The sequence below is a fragment of the Salvelinus alpinus genome, chromosome 26 (genome assembly GCF_045679555.1).
Source record: "Salvelinus alpinus chromosome 26, SLU_Salpinus.1, whole genome shotgun sequence".
Classification (NCBI taxonomy): Eukaryota; Metazoa; Chordata; class Actinopteri; order Salmoniformes; family Salmonidae; genus Salvelinus; species Salvelinus alpinus.
This window is the reverse complement of record NC_092111.1, coordinates 30851449-30871006: the sequence shown is the minus strand read 5'-3', so window position 1 is coordinate 30871006 and position 19558 is coordinate 30851449. Positions and strand designations below refer to the sequence as shown.

The window sequence follows — 19558 nt, the reverse complement described above, 5'->3', positions numbered from 1 at the left end:
GGTCCCTAAAGTATTCACACACCATTGCACACCCTTTGACTTCCTGGGTTTGTAAAATAATTATGCGAAGCATTTTGTAGTTTGAGGCTCTTTTTTTCTTTTCTTTTTTTTTTCTTTTTTAAAAATATATTTTATTCATAATACAAAAATCAACTTACATTGCTACCTCAAACATGTCTAGCAAACCAAACACATGTATTAACAATGCTCAAACATACAAAAAATATAAAAATAAAATACAAAAAATAAACAATTTAAGTGCAATTATATTCACTCTGAAAATATCTTATTATAATGATTCATGAAGGTGTTATTCTTGTTGTTATTCACTAGGGTTAGTGTTTTAATAAGATAATTAAATTCAATCAGAAAAATTGGTAATTTTGGTATAGAATTTTGGAATTTTTGTTTGTGTATAAAGTATTTGGCAACAAGAATAAAAAAAATGAACAATCATTTCAGTGGTTTTGTTATCATTGCAATAGTAACATATTATATATTTTATGTTAAAATTATAGGCAGTGTTCATAATGGTAAATAAGTACTTTGCAAGTTTTTCCCAAAATTCTGACACAAATTTACATTCAAAGAACAAGTGAGACAGATTCTCACCTTCTTTTTCACAGAAAACGCAGATATCATCAATAGCCACAAATTTGGAAATCATAGAATTACATGGATATATCTTATGTAAACTTTTGAAGTGCACTTCCTTAACTTTGTTTGGTATACAGTATTTGTAAGGCCTTAACCATGCATTTTTCCAGACAATGTCAGGAATAAGCTTGTTCCAGAAAAACTTTCCTCTTGGTGTAAGTTGGTTTTGTGAATGAAGAATTTGTCTTATATATTTATTACAACAAGATTTCTCAAGTAAGCCCACACCTTCCAATTTGAGTTCTGGATAAACTTTGTTATCATTCCCAAAATTAAGATGACTTTTCATAAGTGTAGTTAGACCACTGGGAACGGCTTTGATCACAGAAATAAACTCTCTGAAAGGTATTGGAAACTCTTTCATTGTTATAAATTGTTCATATGTGAGAATATTTCCCTTGTTGTCGAAAATATCTAGAACAAAGTCAATATTCCTCTCATGCCAGCTGGGGTAGAACAATGACTTATTCCTTACAGTAATGTCTGAATTATTCCACAAAAGAGCTTTATGAGGGGAAAAATTGTGCAGGAAACATATTTTCCAGGCCATTAAAGCTTGTTGGTGAAACCTAGCCAATTTAGCAGGTAATCTTTCAGGAATATAATTACATTTCAGTAAAAATCGAAGACCTCCCAATTTATTAAACACATTATTTGGAATGAAATACCATATTGAGTCAGTATCGACAAACATTTTTTCAGACAGTTTATCTTGAAAGTGTTATTTATGTCACAAAATCCAACACTTCTAGACCGCCTTCAGCTCTTTTGTTAGAAAGGACAGATTTTTTTAGTTTGTGAGACTTATTTTTCCAGATGAAGTCAAGAAAGGTCTTATTGATCTCTTTACAAGTAGCTGGATTTACACATAACGATAATGAGGGGTACACAAACCGAGACAGTCCCTCTGCCTTGGACAGAAGTACTCTCCCAAGTATAGAAAGATCTCTTTGTAGCCAATTATTAAATATATTTTTTGTTCTCTTAATTTTAGGAGAGAAATTCAAATGTTGTCTGACTAAGTGGTTTTTTGACAGATGTATTCCTAAATATTTAACACAGTCCTTTACAGGAATATTTTCAATTTCTTTATCATCAGAGTCAAATAAACATAAGATTTCACATTTAGAAACATTCAGCATTAATCCTGATGCAATAGAAAATGCAGTTAAAGCATTAAGGGCATGTGCGACCTGGTCTTTGTCTCTTAAGAAAAGAGTAGTATCATCAGCCAGTTGGGAAATTTTGATTTCTTTGTTAAAAATGGTTAAGCCATACAAATTTGCATCATTCAGAATATCTAGAGATAGAAGTTCCACAACCAAAATGAATAAAAATTGCGAAATTGGGCATCCCTGTCGTACACTTCTGTTGATACTAAATCTTTTGGAAGTATTAAGGTTTAGTAGCACAGAACTATTTATATCTTTGTAAAACATGCGAATTACTTTAATAAAATGTTCACCAAATCCAAAAAGTTTAAGAGACCTAAAGAGAAATTCATGTTCAATTGTGTCAAAGGCTTTACAGAAGTCCAGAAATAGGACAACCGCATCTGAGTCAATTGCATCTGAATAATCTATAAGGTGCAAGACTAAACGAATGTTAGAGCTTATGTGACGGCCCTTCATAAATCCTGTTTGAGTCTCATTTATAATGGTATCTATTCCTTTCTTTAATCTTTTTGCATAAACCAGAGCAATCAATTTGTAATCAACATTTAATAAAGTAATTGGTCTCCAATTGTCAATGAGAGAAGGGTCTTTATCAGGCTTCGGAATCAATGAAATAAGGCCCTGTTTCATAGTGGAGACCATTTCCCCATTTTTAATGCAATCTTGAAACATATTGAAAATCGGGTCTTCTAGCAACTCCCAAAACTGTCTATAGAATTCAACTGACAGGCCATCAGGGCCAGGTGATTTCCCTTTTTTCATTGAATTCAGAGCCTCTCTAATTTCTCCAATTGACACAGGTGAATCGCAAACTGAGTGGAAATCATCCTCAATTACAGGGACACAATTCTGAATGTGGCAAATGTAGCTTTCACAACCATCTTCCTGAAATTGAGAGCTGTAAAGGTTTTCATAAAAGGAATTGACAAATGATGATATTGTAATGGGATCTTTGCATAAAACATCGTCACATGCTCCTAATAAGACCCTTTTTACCCAATTTACCAAGAAAGTACAGGATTTAAACATCAAATACTCAGAGGCTTTTCTAATTATTTCAGGGGATTTTAATGAAACACCTGATGCATATGTTGATCGTTTTCCTCCTAGAACGAGTCAAAACCCTCAAAATAGTAACATTATTACTACATTATGCAAGGATCTCTGTGTTGAGGATGCCTGGCGTTATTTCAATCCGGATGCTAAGGGTTATACCTGGACCAACAAAACTATGTCACGTAAATCTAGAATAGATTTATTCCTAATTTCCCCTTTTTTGTTACAATTTGTTATAGATGTAGACCATCAGTTGGCTCCCTTTTCTGATCATCACTTGATTTCCCTGAATTTACAAGCTACTAAAAAATCAAAAGGTACTGGAGGATATTGGAAATTAAACAATACACTTCTTAAAGATACTGCTCTCATTGAAAACATCAAATCATTAGCTAAAGATATTTTTGCAAGAAAAGACTTGGGTCATGGAAGTAGATGGGAATTTTTCAAATATAAAGTCAGAGTTGTAGCCATTAAACGTGCCAAAGAGCTGATGCAATTAAAGAACCATAGAGAAAAGGAGATGATGAGCAAGCTTGACAGTTTTCTAAAGAAAGATAATCTATCTGAAGAAGAGGAGTCTGTGTTCAGGTCTTTACAACTAGAATTAGAACAGACTTACACGGATCTGGCAAAAGGCGCCTTTGTAAGGTCAAGAGCAAAATGGATTGAAGAGGGGGAAAGAAACACTAGTTACTTTTTTGCACTTGAAAAGAGAAACTACAAAATAAAATCTATAACTGCACTCAAAATTAACGTAGTTTGAGGCTCCAAGGCTCAGAATTTAAAGTTCTTGACGTCAGCGCACCAACGTTGCACAGTTTCCGGTTAGAGCAGATGTACTTGGCAGCCATCTTGTTTCCCGTTGCTACTGAAATAAAATAAATAATACGGTGAGCTGAACTTCACTTGTGCTAACCCGTAAAACAAAGTGAGTAAAAATCAGATTATATACATGGTTAATGTCTATATGTGAAACCATACTGTGTCGCTATGGAATTGGGCCTATGACTTTGCGCATTTTCAATTGCTGTTCTTGTCCAATAGACGATTGTTTTGGAAGATGAACATAGGCGCCATTTCCCTCCCCGCTCTCTGAGCCGCTTATTGGTGGCCAGCTGAAAGGAACCGAGGCGGCCAAGAAACTGCCGCACTGAGGCCGCCATGTTGGCTCTTGTCTAAATTCTGCCTCGTACGACTGGCGATTTTTGGTAGATCCCTAATGGCGTCAGTTTCACAACTAACTGAACCCGTAGAAACCTTGATTGGTGGAATCTAGTCCGAGGTTTGATTGGTCTGAAGGACAGATTCTAACGTAGTCTTTATTGGTTAGAGAGCTTTACCCCAGTTTAGCAAACTTTCCATTGATCAGTAGTACCTGTTGTTCAGTGGAGAATTAGCTCTAACACATGGGCCAATGTGTATCATCGTTTTCATTGACTGGGTTGGGTTTACCATCGAGCACATAAGTAAACTAGCTTCAACAACTACCCGAGCCAGGGCTCTCTAACCCTGTTTCTGGAGAGTTACGTTCCTGTAGGTTTTCGCTGCAACCCTAACGCACCTGATTCTAATAATTATTTGGCTGAGCAATTGAATCAGGTTAGTTATAACTGGTTGTGTTGAAAACCTACAGGAGTTTAACGTTAGCTCTCCAGGAACAGGGTTGGAGAACAATGAACTATCAATATGTCTACGTTTGGCTAGGTAACAATACATTATGCTTCTACACCTGCATTGCTTGCTGTTTGGGGTTTTAGGCTGGGTTTCTGTACAGCACTTTGAGATATCAGCTGATGTACGAAGGGCTATATAAATACATTTGATTTGATTATAACACCGTATTAAGAACTATGGGCCAGCGAAGCTAAACGTTCGCTGATTAAGCTAGCCTTTTCATCCAGGTAGCTGGAACCATATAATTAGAATACTAGAATGTACATGAACCTTAAGACGGGATAGGTCAGCCATTTTGGTCAGGGAGTTGGTTTGCCAATGTTGTTATAAGATATTGTTTAAAATAATGAATTTGAAGAATGTATGTTTGTTAACTTGTAAAATTGTCTGGCTAGCTAACTGCCAATATGGCACATTTTATTAAAACTATGCAAAAAAAACTAAAATACACCTTATGGAACAGGGGATTGAATAAACAAAAACATAGGTGCATACACACACATGATAACATACACACACATGATAACATACACAAACACACATACATGGATTTTGTGTTGTGGATATGTGGTAGTGGAGTAGGGGCCTGAGGGCACACTTGGTGTGTTGTGAAATCTGTTATGAATGTATTGTAATGTTTTTAAAATTGTGTAACTGCCTTAATTTTTCTGGACCACAGGAAGAGTAGGCAGCAGCTAATGGGGATCCATAATAAATTCAAATCCACAACCACAAACTGGAAAAAAAATCTGTTGATAATAGGACTTAAGCAAGTTGTAAATGCAACAAATACTGATATTGTATCATATAACACTCACAGCTTTCCAAGAAACATTTCGACATGTATGGTCTGTTTACATATGAGGCTATTTATACTGACAATTTATATAAAACCTGTATAAACTGTGTTTATGGTAATATTTTAGGGTGACAATTCTATTAAACTTTTTCCGATATCGCATGGCTTTTATTTTCCTGAATACATAAAATCATGATTATGCCTCTACTGCAGGGTCCTCCAAGATCCTGGAGAACTACTGTCCTGTATTATTATTATTTTTTTACTCCAATCCTAATCTAGCACACCTGATTTTAATAATTAGCTGGTTGATGAAATGAATCAGGTTAGAAACAACTGGGGTTGGAGCGAAAACCTACATGAGGGTAGCATTCCAGGAACAGGGTTGGAGAACCCTGCTCTACTGCCATTCATTCCAATTAGACTGGTTTGGATTTCTCCATGACCAATATGGCTATAATTTTCACCTTTTTCTGGATATTTGAGGGTTTATGATGCGTATCAAACTCAGTCCACAGAGGGCAAAGTGTCTGCGGGTTTTCGCTCCTCCCTTGTACTTGATTGATGAATTAAGGTCACTGATTAGTTAGGAACTCCCCTCATCTAGTTGTCTAGGTATTCATTGAAAGTACAAACCAGCAGACACTAGCCCCGTCATGGAATTAATTTGACACCCCTGATTTATGACATATAGTCCAAGGCCCACCCACCAAAAATGTTGTTCCGTGACCCAGGAAACAAAACTGCAAAATTTCAACAACATTATGTAGCCTAGATAATGTTATGAATATGAACATTGTGTGGTTCAAAACTTAGTTGCACATTACATTTTTGTATAAAAGTTAAGATTTTTAGCATCAATCTTGGGTAATTTCCCTAACAACGGTCGGACGTTGCTATGTTTCACTTTGGTTAATTTTGTTCCACTCTGGCACACAGAACTCTTTGTGAGTTTCGTTGTTCGTCCTTGCGTAAACTCAAGCAACACATGTTACCGGTCCTTTACTGATCCAGAAAAAAGGAAATATGTTTTAACCATGTACAGTGGTTTCTCAGTTAATATAAGACATTTTGGCAGCTGTATTTCGCCTACAAGGGCCCTCATTGCGTTTTTCTGATAGTCAACCTCAAGACAGAACCATGTTTGCTAGCTAACTCAGTTCTCAAAACATTCAAGGTCCCGACAGCTACATAAAGGGTTGTTCTGGCATCTGAGAAAAATCGATTTTGGGATTCCTCCAGTCCGGTACATATGTTGCTTTCTGCAAACATGGACAACTGAACATGTGTAACAATTGAAACCAAGGTGTAACATGGCAACCTCATAATGTTGCTAGGGGAGATTACCCAAAAGCGCTCTGATTACAAAATTGTACCTTTTTGATTTATAATATTTAATTAATGAGCAACTTTTGCAAGTTTTGAACCACAGGGTTCATATTCATAACATTATCTATGTAATGATGTAGAAACGTTGCAGTTTTGTTTCCTGGGTCACTGAATTCCTTTTCTGAAGCCTTTTTTTGGTGGGTGGCCCTTGGACTAATAGCCCTCTAGTAATTGAATAGGATCTCTATAGCTGTAACATCTGCCTAATCATTTTTGTTGTCGAATGTTAGCTAGGTAGCTAAATGTTTATCTTCAGTGTTGCATGCTGTTGGATTGAAAAAACTACTAACTAGTTAGCTACAAATTGTTACACCAGATAATGTGATATAACCAAAGCTTTTTGCTATCCATTACTGGGAGTTACAGGATAGGTACTGTTTGGTGTAGCTCAGAGAATTTTTGACCAACCTTAACTTGGCGATACTATCTTCATTCTCGATTTGGCCAAACATGTATCTTCTAAAATATCCGTGTCCAGTTGTAGGTGGTTCATTTTGAATTTAGAAAAATATATTTTTTTTTGCTCCAGGATGTAATCCAACAATGTGTATGCCACCATTTTGTCTTCTTTAAATCTTCTCTCCTTAATCGAGACAGGTGAGTGTCATCGTGACATGCTGCACTTAGGGGTGGACCAATCAATAAGAGAAGATTTGAAACGGAGATGGTGGAAGCAGAACTGTCATTTTGAAGTTGAAAATGGACAACAGTGAAGTCCCAAGAATGGAACAAAAAGGGCAAAGATTGTTGTGGAAAATGAGTCTGAATCGTTTCTTGTTGGAATACGTTTTTGGATAAAGGTGTTTATTTTGGAAACCCTTTTGAAGTCAAGAGGATGGTTAAAAAGGAGTTGGGAAAAGTGGATGCGGTCAAAGCAACAAAGGAGTGGTGTTGATATCGTGTGTTCCTAAAGAGCAAAAGGAGCGTGAATTGTGGCTTATCGACGCATGAAGTTGACAGCATTGATTTTCGGAGTAGGGTACCGGTAAAAGGTGTCATCTCTGGCATCCCTTTGGACATTGATAAACAATATCTTAGACCAAAAATTCCAGGAGTAGTTAATGTACGTGGCTTGACCCGTATGGGGAAAAAGGAGAAAAGTTTATCTGTATTATTGATGTTTGATGAGCATTTTTAAAAACCTGTTTTGCTTTGTCATTATGGGGTAATGTGTGTAGATTGAGAGAAAAAAACGATTTAATACATTTTAGAACAAGGCTGTAACGTAACAAAATGTGGAACAAGTCAAGAGGTCTGAATACTTTCCAAATGTACTGTATAAAATATGCCGTAAGAGCATTTGTGCAAACCTTGATTCAATGCAAGAAATTTAAAAAGTTGGGCCATGTGTCAAGTGTTTGCAGACGGAAGGAGTATGTTATGGAAGATTCTGTGAATGTAAAATGTTGCAACTGTCGTGGGGATCATATTTCTGAATTCCCTGAGTGCCCAGTTAGGGTGAAAGCGGTTGAGGTGTCAAGGATCAGGGCTGTACAGCAAATCTCCTATGTGGAGGCGGTGAAGAGAGTTGAAGGGGCAAGAGGCCACAGTTCTGAAGAAGATATGGCGGTGGATGCGCCACAACAAGTTGCAAATGTTATACGTCAATCAAGTGATCTGGATAAACTTATTGTGAAGGTGGATTTTGCAGCATTTATTGCCACAGTTATTAATTGTACTGCACAAGTTCAAGAAGCTGGACAAGTTTTTGGGCCTCCAAGACTTAACGGCAGAAGCACTGCAAGGACTACTGTCGCCAGGAAATGTCCCTCCATCACAGGATCCTTCTGAGCCTGTGTAGGGACCTGATTAAAACAGAAAAGCAGGCTGATTTAGTTGAACATTTCATTATTGATAGTTTGTATGGAATTTATATTAAAACATAAATACAAATTTACCCTGCATTTTTTTCCTTTTCGGATAATTATTATCCACCTCTACAGTAGGTGGTGGAATGCACATATAATTGTTGCGAATGCCATTATACCGAAGAAGAGAAGTTTTGAAATTGACAAGATGGCGGAGTACACATTGTTGGATTACTTTATGGAGCAAAATTTTATTTTATTAACGAAGCATTTTCTAAATTCAATCAAACCACTTGCATCTGGACAATTACCCTTTTTTAAATTTAGTGAACAAAGACAGTATCACCAAGTTAAGGTTGGTCGGAAATTCTCTGTGCTACACCAAACAGTACATAACCTTTAACTTCCAGTAAATCTTTGTACACCAGATAATGTGATATAATCTGTAGCTAGCTATGCACAAGAAGTCACACTCGACAGAACTCACTGAAATCTGATGTAGGCCGTCATTGTAAATAAGAATTTGTTCTTAACTGACTTGCCTAGTTAAATAAAGGTTACACACACACACACCACACTGACCAAAAAGGTATTTTGTTGGCATTTACGTATGTCCCCATTACAAGTAAAACATAATCAAAACCTATTTATTTCACTTACTTGCTGTGCTGTTTCATTGTTCATTTGTTCAGTTGTTTCATTCTCAACCAGGATTTCTATGGAATGCCGTTTGGGTCTTTGCTATGGTACGCCGTTTGTGTCTTTATGTGTCAAAAAAGAAAACAAGACCAGTAGATAACGCTGTTTGACGTGTCAAATAAGCTTGTTGACCAATCCGGACCTGAATATGACTGCACATCACACAATAATTTAACGTGTTCATACATTTTTTACGTAGTTATTACACTATTGCTTGTATTTCATGTCACAACGATTCATCGATACATATGCTAAGATGCTGGTAAAGTTGTCTCGTGCACCTACAGTGCTGGTCATACATTTTTTAAATTAATTTGTATCACTGTCAATGACATAACTTTTATTTTGAAGGCAAACTGCAAATTCCACTATTGTGCCTAATCCTTATTGTGGCTAACTTCACAACACAACCAAGTCCGGTCGTGCCTCACTAGCCAGATGAAGCTAGCTGGCTGCTTATAATGTTAGCTTTGGGCAACAGGGTTAAGTTGCTGGCTAGCTATTTATTTTCATGAACTGAAGTTCAATTTCAATAGGCGAAAAACAAATGGCAACCTAGCTAATACTTACTCACAAGGATTCTTAAATCATTGCTAAGAATAATGAAAATGACTGCAGTTTCTACTGGTCATTGTTTTCAGGCTGGTTGTATTGGTGCTAGCTAGGTACCAAGCTAAAGCTAGCTACCCCAGAAGTTACAGTCGAACAAATGATGCTTTATTACCGACATGGTATTGTAAACGCATCGTTTGTGGCCGGTGTTTGCTTGTTTGCAGACTTTTTTTGTACAGCTTTGACAGTGTTGCTGTATCTTTTTTGACACGCAAAGACCCAAACGGCGTTCCATAGTGTGTATGTCTTGACGCTAATAACAGTGACGCTATTACTGTGTAACTCTGGTAGGGCAACATCTGAAAAATAGGGCACTTGGTAGTGTGTACCGGTGCTTGACCAGTCGGCGAAAGCCAACATCGCCCTCGACAGAGAACGGTTTATTGTCAAGGGCAATGAATTCCATTATCTTGGCTTTAATGGATTTTGCCTTTGAGTTGTCTTGCTGAAATTTTCTTACTCTTTCAAATGACTGCTCGATTTGGTGACTGTTGATCCACACAGCAGACATTGTGGGCTAGGTTATGTATGCTGTGTTGCACGTGTAGCGCCAAATTTTATGTGCCGTCATTACGGCATGTACCTACGTTGTTATATAGGTATGCACGTCAGCTTTGACATCGGTTTTGCACATCGACGTTAAACTAGACATCGGCCGATACCAATGTTGACATTTTTAGCTAATATCAGCCGATTCCGATATGTTCACCGATATATTGTGCATCCATGGTATGTATGTATGGTCACTGTGGGGACGACGTCATCGATGCACTTATTGATGAAGCCATTGACTGATGTGGTGTTCTCCTCAATGCCATTGGAGGAATCCAGGAACATATTCCAGTCTGTGATAGCAAAACAGTCCTGTAGTTTAGCATCTGCTTCATCTGAACACTTTTTAAAAATCTAGTCACTTGTGCTTCCTGCTTTAATTTTTGCTTGTATGCAGGAATCAGGAGGATAGAATTATGGTCAGATTTTCCAAATGGAGAGCGAGGGAGAGCTTTGTATGCGTCTCTGTGTGTGGAGTAAAGGTGGTCCAGAGTTTTTTTCCCCCTCTGGTTGCACATTTTAACATTCTGATATAAATTTGGTAAAACTGATTTAAGTTTCCCTGCATTAAATTCCCCGGCTACCAGGAGCGCTGGCTCTGGTTGAGCGTTTTAAGTTGCATTCATATTGTTATTTTATGCCCCATTGCTAAATCATCAACATCTAGAATCAGTTTTTCATATTGAGCGCAGCCAGGATTGAAGCCGGTGAGACGGTTTTATGATCCACATCTAGGATGGACAATTGTGTGTGCATGTTTTTGTGTTGGTAAGCCTTTTATTTAGGGGTGTGTGCGTGCATGGCATAGCCCGGCAGCCCTGAGGGCTCTCTTCTGTTGTGTGTTTATAAAACTGATAGCCCGGCTCGTTGTAAAAACAGATTTGTAAAACTGATAGCCTGGCTTGTTTATCTCTAAACAGTGTCAGTAAGCAAACATGTCCCAGGCAGCAGGCACCAGCCGCACAAGTCATGGGAAGGCCTCTGCTGCAGAGTGACCTTGTCAGGTGTCATCATGGAGGTTTGGGTTTAGGCAAGTCTGCCTGCACCGCCATAGAGCTGCTCTATAATCATTAACCACCCTGGAACCAGCTCAACTCTGTTCGCCTGCTCTCCCTGTACCACAATTGAAAAGGGAACATTGAGCTTTGTGTGTCTCTTTCTCTCGCTCTCTCTTTTTCATATTTACAACTTAGTTGCAGGTACGCCCCTTGTATTCATATCAGTGTGTAACTGGCAAATTGTGAGGGGTGTTGTTAAACCATGGGGGCTGTTTTCAGTTCAAATTAGGAAGGTGTTAAACAATGGAAGTGTTCACCATTCACACAGACTCTATACCTGTATTTTGGTTACAGGGTCTTCGAAAATGCAGAAATCATGACTAGGGCCCTATCCCAACTACGAGAGATGGAGATTCTGAGGAGCAGAATGCCTAAAGAGATTTCTACTTTTGAGTTCACATTACATCCTTGCCTACCTTTCATTGTCGCTGGCAACTCTACTTTCTTGGTCTGCAGCTGAAATTGACCGTAAATATCACAGTAGCCGCTAGCCAGTAAACACAAACAATTCAAAAATACAAGCAAATGTTATTTTATTTAAAAAAAAATTATTTAGCCTTTATTTAACTAGGCAAGTCAGTTAAGAACAAATTATTATTTATGACGGCCAAACCCGGACAACGCTGGGCCAATTGTGCGCCGCTCTTTGGGACTCCCAGTCACGGCCGGTTGTGATACAGCCTGGAATCGAACCAGGGTGTCTGTAGTGACGCCTCAAGCACTGAGATGCCGAAGCTTAGACCGCTTGCGCCACTCGGGAGCCCTTTTAAAACATATTACAATATTGAATAATCCAACCAAGCCATATTACACTTGAATAATGCAACAATTCACAAGAATGTGCAGACAATTAAAGGGTTTGTCTCAGCCATACAAATTAAATTAGCTGAAAATACACATTATCAATTAACGTCAGCATATCAATAATGAACGTTTACCCCTCCAATGCGAATATTAACGTTATCGTACATTGTCATTGATATTATATTATAGCTAGGCTACACCAGTGTTTCAGTGGTGGCGCTTGATAACGTGACCTGGAAGATTTTAATCTACCGTCCGTTTGAGAAATTTCCCGCACCAATATTCATTGGGTCAATAACCCATCCACCCACGGTGCTCAGAATGCCAGAAATCATATTTTGATTATGCTAATTAATCTTAACAGAACATGCAAATCATGTAATGAAGCAGCCAATAAAATGATATTTTCAAACATTTGCCAAAATGCAATTCGCGGGAAAACACCATTCTAAACAGCGCACCTGATAGCGGTTCCATATGTGACAGATGAAATTCTCTTTTGGAAACTTAAAGATGAAATGACTAGGATGGGTTGCTAATATGACTAGGCCTTTGGCTTCTGGACAACGAAAGAAAGCAATAGAACAGGAGATAAATGGCATAGCGGTGGGTCCAATAGGGAAGTAAATGGAAATAAATTATATAATTACTCCTGGCTGTACAGAAATATATATAAAATCATTCACCTGAAGGCATGACTTCGCCACAGAGTAATCGAGGATCATTAGCTTCTTTGGATTGTTTCAAATCACAAGCTTGTATGCCTATTTGGGAACCCCGTAATTTGGTCAGTACGCGTGGCAATAGGCCTAGATGATTATTGAGTTGAGGCTGTCAGTAAAAACCATCTAAAAATATGTGTGAAGATGTCTTGAGTATAATATAAATATTGAGGCAAGAAGGAGAGGGGTGTGTGGCATATATATACATATATCGTTTTACCTTTATTTAACTAGGCAAGGCAGGTAAGAACAAATTCTTATTTACAATGACGGCCTAGGAACAGTGGGTTAACTGCCTTGTTCAGGGCAGAATGACAGATTTTTACCTTGTCATCTCGGGGATTCAATCCACCAACCTTTCGGTTACTGGCCTAACGCTCTAACCACTAGGCTACCTGCCGGCCCATTTGTACGTACATACATACATACACCACCATTCAAAAGTTTGGACACACCTACTCATTCCAGGGTTTTTCTTATTCTACATTGTAGAATAATAGTGAAGACGTTAAAACTATGAAATAACACATATGGAATTATGTAGTAACCAAAAAAGTGTTAAACAAATCAAAAATATTTTCTATTTGATATTCTTCAAAGTAGCCACCCTTTGCCTTGATGACAGCTTTACTTACTCTTGGCATTCTCTCAATCCTTGCTGTGAAAGAGCAATGGAAGTTGTTGGCCTACTGCTACATTGGCCATAGGCCTACAGGCTGTTTGTATTTGTATATATTGTGTATCCCCATTAGCTGCTGTCAAAGCAGCTACGCCGTCATGGATTAAAATCCTGCAGCGCACGCAAGGTCCCCCTGCTCAAGCCAGCGCATGTCCAGGCCCGTCTGAAGTTTGCCAATGACCATCTGGATGATCCAGAGGAGGAATGGGAGAAGGTCATGTGGTCTGATGAGAAAAAAATAGAGCTTTTTGGTCTAAACTCCACTCCCCGTGTTTGGAGGAAGAAGAAGGATGAGTACAACCGTGAAGCATGGAGGTGGAAACATCATTCTTTGGGGATGCTTTTCTGTAAAGGGGACAGGACGACTGCACCGTATTGAGGGGAGGATGGATGGGGCCATGTATCGCGAGATCTTGGCCAACAACCTCCTTCCCTCAGTAAGAGCATTGAAGATGGGTCGTGGCTGGGTCTTCCAGCATGACAACGACCCGAAACACACACAGCCAGGGCAACTAAGGAGTGGCTCCGTAAGAAGCATCTCAAGGTCCTGGAGTGGCCTAGCCATCTCCAGACCCGAACCCAATAAAAAATCTTTGGAGGGAGCTGAAAGTCCGTATTGCCCAGCGACAGCCCCGAAACCTGAAGGATCTGGAGAAGGTCTGTATGGAGGAGTGGGCCAACCTGGTCACACTGCTGCAGTGTGTGCAAACCTGGTCAAGAACTACAGGAAACGTATGATCTCTGTAATTGCAAACAAAGGTTTCTGTACCAAATATTAAGTTCTGCTTTTCTGATGTATCAAATACTTATGTCATGCAATAAAATGCAAATTAATTACTTACAAATCATACAATGTGATTTTCTGGATTTTTGTTTTAGATTCCGTCTCTCACAGTTGAAGTGTACCTATGATAAAAATTACAGACCTCTACATGCTTTGTAAGTAGGAAAACCTGCAAAATCGGCAGTGAATCAAATACTTGTTCTCCCCACTGTATGTTAATATGGGCTTTTTTAAGCACTTTTCTGGGTTGCTTGATTGTTTTTAATGCATTACTGGGAAGCTTATCAGAGGTAGACTTACTCATGTTATTTACATTGGAGCTGATAGTGCAGGGTGAGCTGCATACAGTGGTCAGTGCTAACAGTGTAACTCTGGTTTATAGGCTCATGATTACTGCTTACAATAGCTGTAGGATAGACAGATGTTATCGGTGCAAATAGGGGTACATAAATTAAATTACTTGCATTGTGTTTGCCAATGCCCATATGATCATGTACAGTTGACGTTGGAAGTTTACATACACTTAGGTTGGAGTCATTATAACTTGTTTTTCAACCACTCCACAAATTTCTTATTAACAAACTATAGTTTTGGCAAGTCAGTTAGGACATCTACTTTGTGCATGACACAAGTAATTTGTCCAACAATTGTTTACAGACAGATTATACACTTATAATTCACTGTCTCACAATTCCAGTGGGTCAGAAGTTTACATATACTAAGTTGACTGTGCCTTTAAACAGCTTGGAAAATTCCAGAAAATGATGTCATGGCTTTAGAAGCTTCTGAAATGCTAATTAACATCATTTGAGTCAATTGGAGGTGTACCTGTGGATGTATTTCAAGGCCTGCCTTCAAACTCAGTGCCTCTTTGCTTGACATCATGGGGAAATCATAAGAAATCAGCCAAGACCTCAACATTTCTTTTGTAGACCTCCACAAGTCTGGTTCATTCTTGGGAGCAATTTCCAAATTGCTGAACGTACCACGTTCATCTGTACAAACAATGGTACGCAAGTATAAACACCATGGGACCATGCAGCTGTCATGCCGCTCAGGAAGGAGATGCGTTCTGTCTCCTAGAGATGAACGTACTTTGGTGCAAAAAGTGCAAATCAATCCCAGAACAACAGCAAAGGACCTTGTGAAGATGCTGGAGGAAACAGGTACAAAAGTTTCTATATCCACAGTAAAACGAGTCCTATATCGACATAACCTGAAAGGCCACTCGGCAAGGAAGAAGCCACTGCTCCAAAACCATCATAAAAAAGCCAGACTACGGTTTGCAACTGCACATGGGGACAAAGATCGTACTTTTTGGAGAAGTGTCCTCTGGTCTGATGAAACAAAAATAGAACTATTTGGCCATAATGACCATCGTTATGTTTGGAGGAAAAAGGGGAGGCTTGCAAGCTGAAGAACACCCTCCCAACCGTGAAACACGGTGGTGGTAACATCATGTTGTGGGGGTATTTTGCTGCAGGAGGGACTGGTGCACTTCACAAAATAGTTGGCGTCATGAGGAAGGAAAATTATGTGGATATATTGAAGCAACATCTCAAGACATCAGTCAGGAAGTTAAAGCTTGGTTGCAAATGGGTCTTCCAAATGGACAATGACCCCAAGCATACTCCCACAGTTGTAGCAAAATGGCTTAAGGACAACAAAGTCAAGGTATTGGAGTGGCCATCACAAAGCCCTGACCTCAATCCTATAGAAAATTTGTGGGCAGAACTGAAAAAGCGTGTGCGAGCAAGGAAGCCTACAAACCTGACTCAGTTACACCAGCTCTGTCAGGAGGAATGGGCCAAAATTCACCCAATTTATTGTGGGAAGCTTGTGGGCTACCCGACATGTTTGACCCAAGTTAAACAATTTAAAGGCAATGCTTCCAAATACTAATTGAGTGTATGTCAACTTCAGACCTACTGGGAATGAAAGAAATATTAGCTGAAATAAATCATTCTCTAGAATTATTCTGACATTTCACATTCTTAAATTAAAGTGGTGAACCTAACTGACCTAAGACAGGGAATTTGTACTAGGATTAAATGTCAGGAATTGTGAAACTGAGTTTAAATGTATTTGGCTAAGGTGTATGTAAACTTCCGACTTCAACTGTACATTTGATGCAGCATTATGACGACTCATTGTCACAGTGGTAGGGATTTACTGAGCTGGTTGGGATCATTTACCAGTCATTGTTTCAACGCTACCTTGAAATGCGAGTCCAGGAGCCAAGATGATTTGGATGGACTCCGTCATTCCTGTAGAGTATCTTCTGTTTCCAGAAGGTGTCAAAGTTATCAATAAAAGTGACTCCAGCAGAGATACAGTAGTCTTTTAGCCAGATGTGTAATGCCAGCAGTCTGCTGAATCTTTCACACCTGCGGCCCAACGATGGTACTGGACCTGAAATGATTGGCTGTTTTTTGGAGTCTTTTAATGCTAAAATCAGGTCTTTAAAATCCATTTTCAAATGTTCAGAGCTAGCCCTCCTGATGCCGTTTGACCCCACATGGACTACAACGTGGTAGAACAGTCAGAATAAGCCTTGTTATTTCCTGTACTCGTGCTTCTGGGTAGCACAGGGTTTTTGACTTGGGGACCGAGATGTTTCTCACCATAGAGCTGCCTATGACGACAGCTGGTGATGTTGAATGGCCCGGTCTCTCAAGCAGCTCCGAGGATCTGAACCTGAGGTAGAAGCCACCGGAGAGGGAGACAGAAGCGAAGATGCAGGTACCTCCGGATCAGATCTTAATTGGGAAGCCACCACGGACGAAGGCGCCGGAATCTCTGGATCCAGGGCGGCAAAGCTGTTTCTGTTCTGTGTCAGGTCCGGGCTCAACATCTCCATGGAGACCCCCGTTGCCAGAGGACGCCTTCTTCGACTTCCACGGCGAGTGACGTACCTCCATGGCTGGTTGGGTCGAGATCAGCTCCATCCTCCAGGGAAGGGGGAGACCCCTTCAGGGATGGAACCCTGCCTTGCGACCGGCCAGTCGGCTTTGGAGACCTGACACGGCGGCGAAACTTTCACTAGACCAGAGCATCGTCCGGCTACTGGGGTGGAAGAAAAATAAAAAGTAGGTGGGCGTGGGTTCCCCAGTAGCTTATGTAGGTTTGCTACTTGCTTGCTAAGAGTAGCTACTTTGCTCCTGTAGTCCTCCGCAAGCAAGCAGTTGCTACATTGAAAGTCAACGCGGTCCACATTGTCCTGGAACAAAGCAAAGTAAACGCAGCTCCTGCAACGTTGGAAACGTTCAATAGCTGCATTGGCTATAGGCCTAAAGGCTATGAGTTCCATGCGCTCATTTCTTTAGCTGCCAATGGATTACGGTATATCAATCTGTCCGTTTGGCAGAGGCTGGTGATCTCGGATTGAGTTGACTTTGAAACTTTTTTACATGTTTCTCATTTATCATAACTTGCATGCAGAACGGTAGAAATGGTAGGATGAATTTAAAGCTTCCGCAAACTTGAAACTCACGGACAGCCTTTGAAGTCTTTCTAATTGAATTACATCCACATTTCCATGGTGGGATTTTGCCTATAGGCTACTTATAAGCAGAGTAAGACATGTCTCATAATATGAAATAAAACATTAATGTTTAAACAATTAAGTACTGTATGATTTCAAAATGCATACTGCCTCCAGCTCACATTTGTAAAGTGTTGTGTGACGTGCTGATAGTCTGTTGCCTGCACTTGATGGTGAATGGGAGGTGTGCTTCAATTACCAGTTGAGAAATAAAAATAGTAGCTCTTTTTAATCTTGCACCAAAATAGTTATTAACTTCTCTAGGCTAGATGGGACGCTACCGTCCCACCTGACCAACATCCAGTGAAAGTGCAGGGCGCCACATTCAAACTACAGAATTGTAAATATTTAACATTCTTGAAAATACACATGCAATATGTCAAAATAAAGCTTAACTTCTTGTTAATCCTGCCACGGTGTCAGATTTCAAAAAGGCTTTACGGCGAAAGCATACTATGCGATTATCTGAGGACAGCACCCCATCAAACAAACACAGACAATCATATTTCATCCCGCCAGGTGCGACACAAAACTCAGAAATAATGATATAATTCATGCCTTACCTTTGAAGAACTTCTTCTGCTGGCACTCCAATATGTCCAATAAACATCACAAATGGTAATTTTGTTCGATTTAATTCCGTCGTTATATCTCCAAAATGTCAATTTATTTGGCGTGTTTGATCCAGAAAAACACAGCTTCCAACTCGTGCAACATGACTACAAAATATCTAATAAATTACCTGTAATCTTTGTCCAAACATTTCAAACAACTTTCCTAATACAACTTTAGGTATTTTTTTATGTAAATAATCGATAACATTTAAGACGGGATAAACTGCGTTCAATAGCGGATAAAAACAAAGTGGAGTGAGCTTTCAAGTCGCGCGCCCCAACCACAACAGTACACTAGACTCGACCCTCGTTCTGAACAGCCCTACTTCTTAATTTCTCAAAGGAAAAACATCAACCAATTTCTAAAGACTGTTGACATCCAGTGGAAGCGATAGGAACTGCAAGCAAGTGCTTTAGAAATCTAGATCCACATAGAAAACCATTGAAAACACCGTCACCTCAAAAACAAAAACAAAATTCCTTGGATGGTTTGTCCTCGGGGTTTCGCCAAATAAGTTCTGTTATACTCACAGACATCATTCAAACAGTTTTAGAAACTTCCGAGTGTTTTCTATCCAAATCTACTAATACTATGCATATCCTAGCTTCTGGGCCTGAGTAGCAGGCAGTTTACTTTGGGCACGCTTTTCATCCGAACATAAAAATACCGCCCCTAGCCTAAAGAGGTTAACATGATTCCATTTAGAATTGTTGCGCATTGAATGCTTACAAAAGCACATGTTTTACTTCAGCAGCAACCAGCAGCAGGAGAAATCCCATTCACACGCTGTGTGCGTGTGAGAATTTGAATTCCACTAAATTATGCAAATAACTTATAGACTGATAAGCATGACGATCCAATGTATTTCCATTGACTAGTATTTCCATCAATGAATAAAAGCATTATTTAGCTTTTTTTTCCTACAGGT

The 19558-nt window shown here is 39.2% G+C and overlaps 1 protein-coding gene across 4 annotated transcripts in view; it reads left to right on the top strand.

The window, feature by feature from the left end:
• The first annotated feature begins 3652 nt into the window (after positions 1-3652).
• Positions 3653-19558, top strand: part of LOC139555151 (nuclear transcription factor Y subunit gamma-like) — a 51861-nt gene continuing 35955 nt past the window's right edge. For 2 of the 4 annotated variants that reach the window (XM_071368717.1, XM_071368704.1), the window contains exon 1: positions 3653-3819. In XM_071368717.1, coding sequence (XP_071224818.1) covers position 3819 — 1 coding nt within the window. In that variant the 5' untranslated portion in view covers positions 3653-3818. The remainder of the gene's footprint in view (positions 3820-19558) is intronic. The other 2 variants (XM_071368716.1, XM_071368703.1) reach the window with 1 other exon arrangement.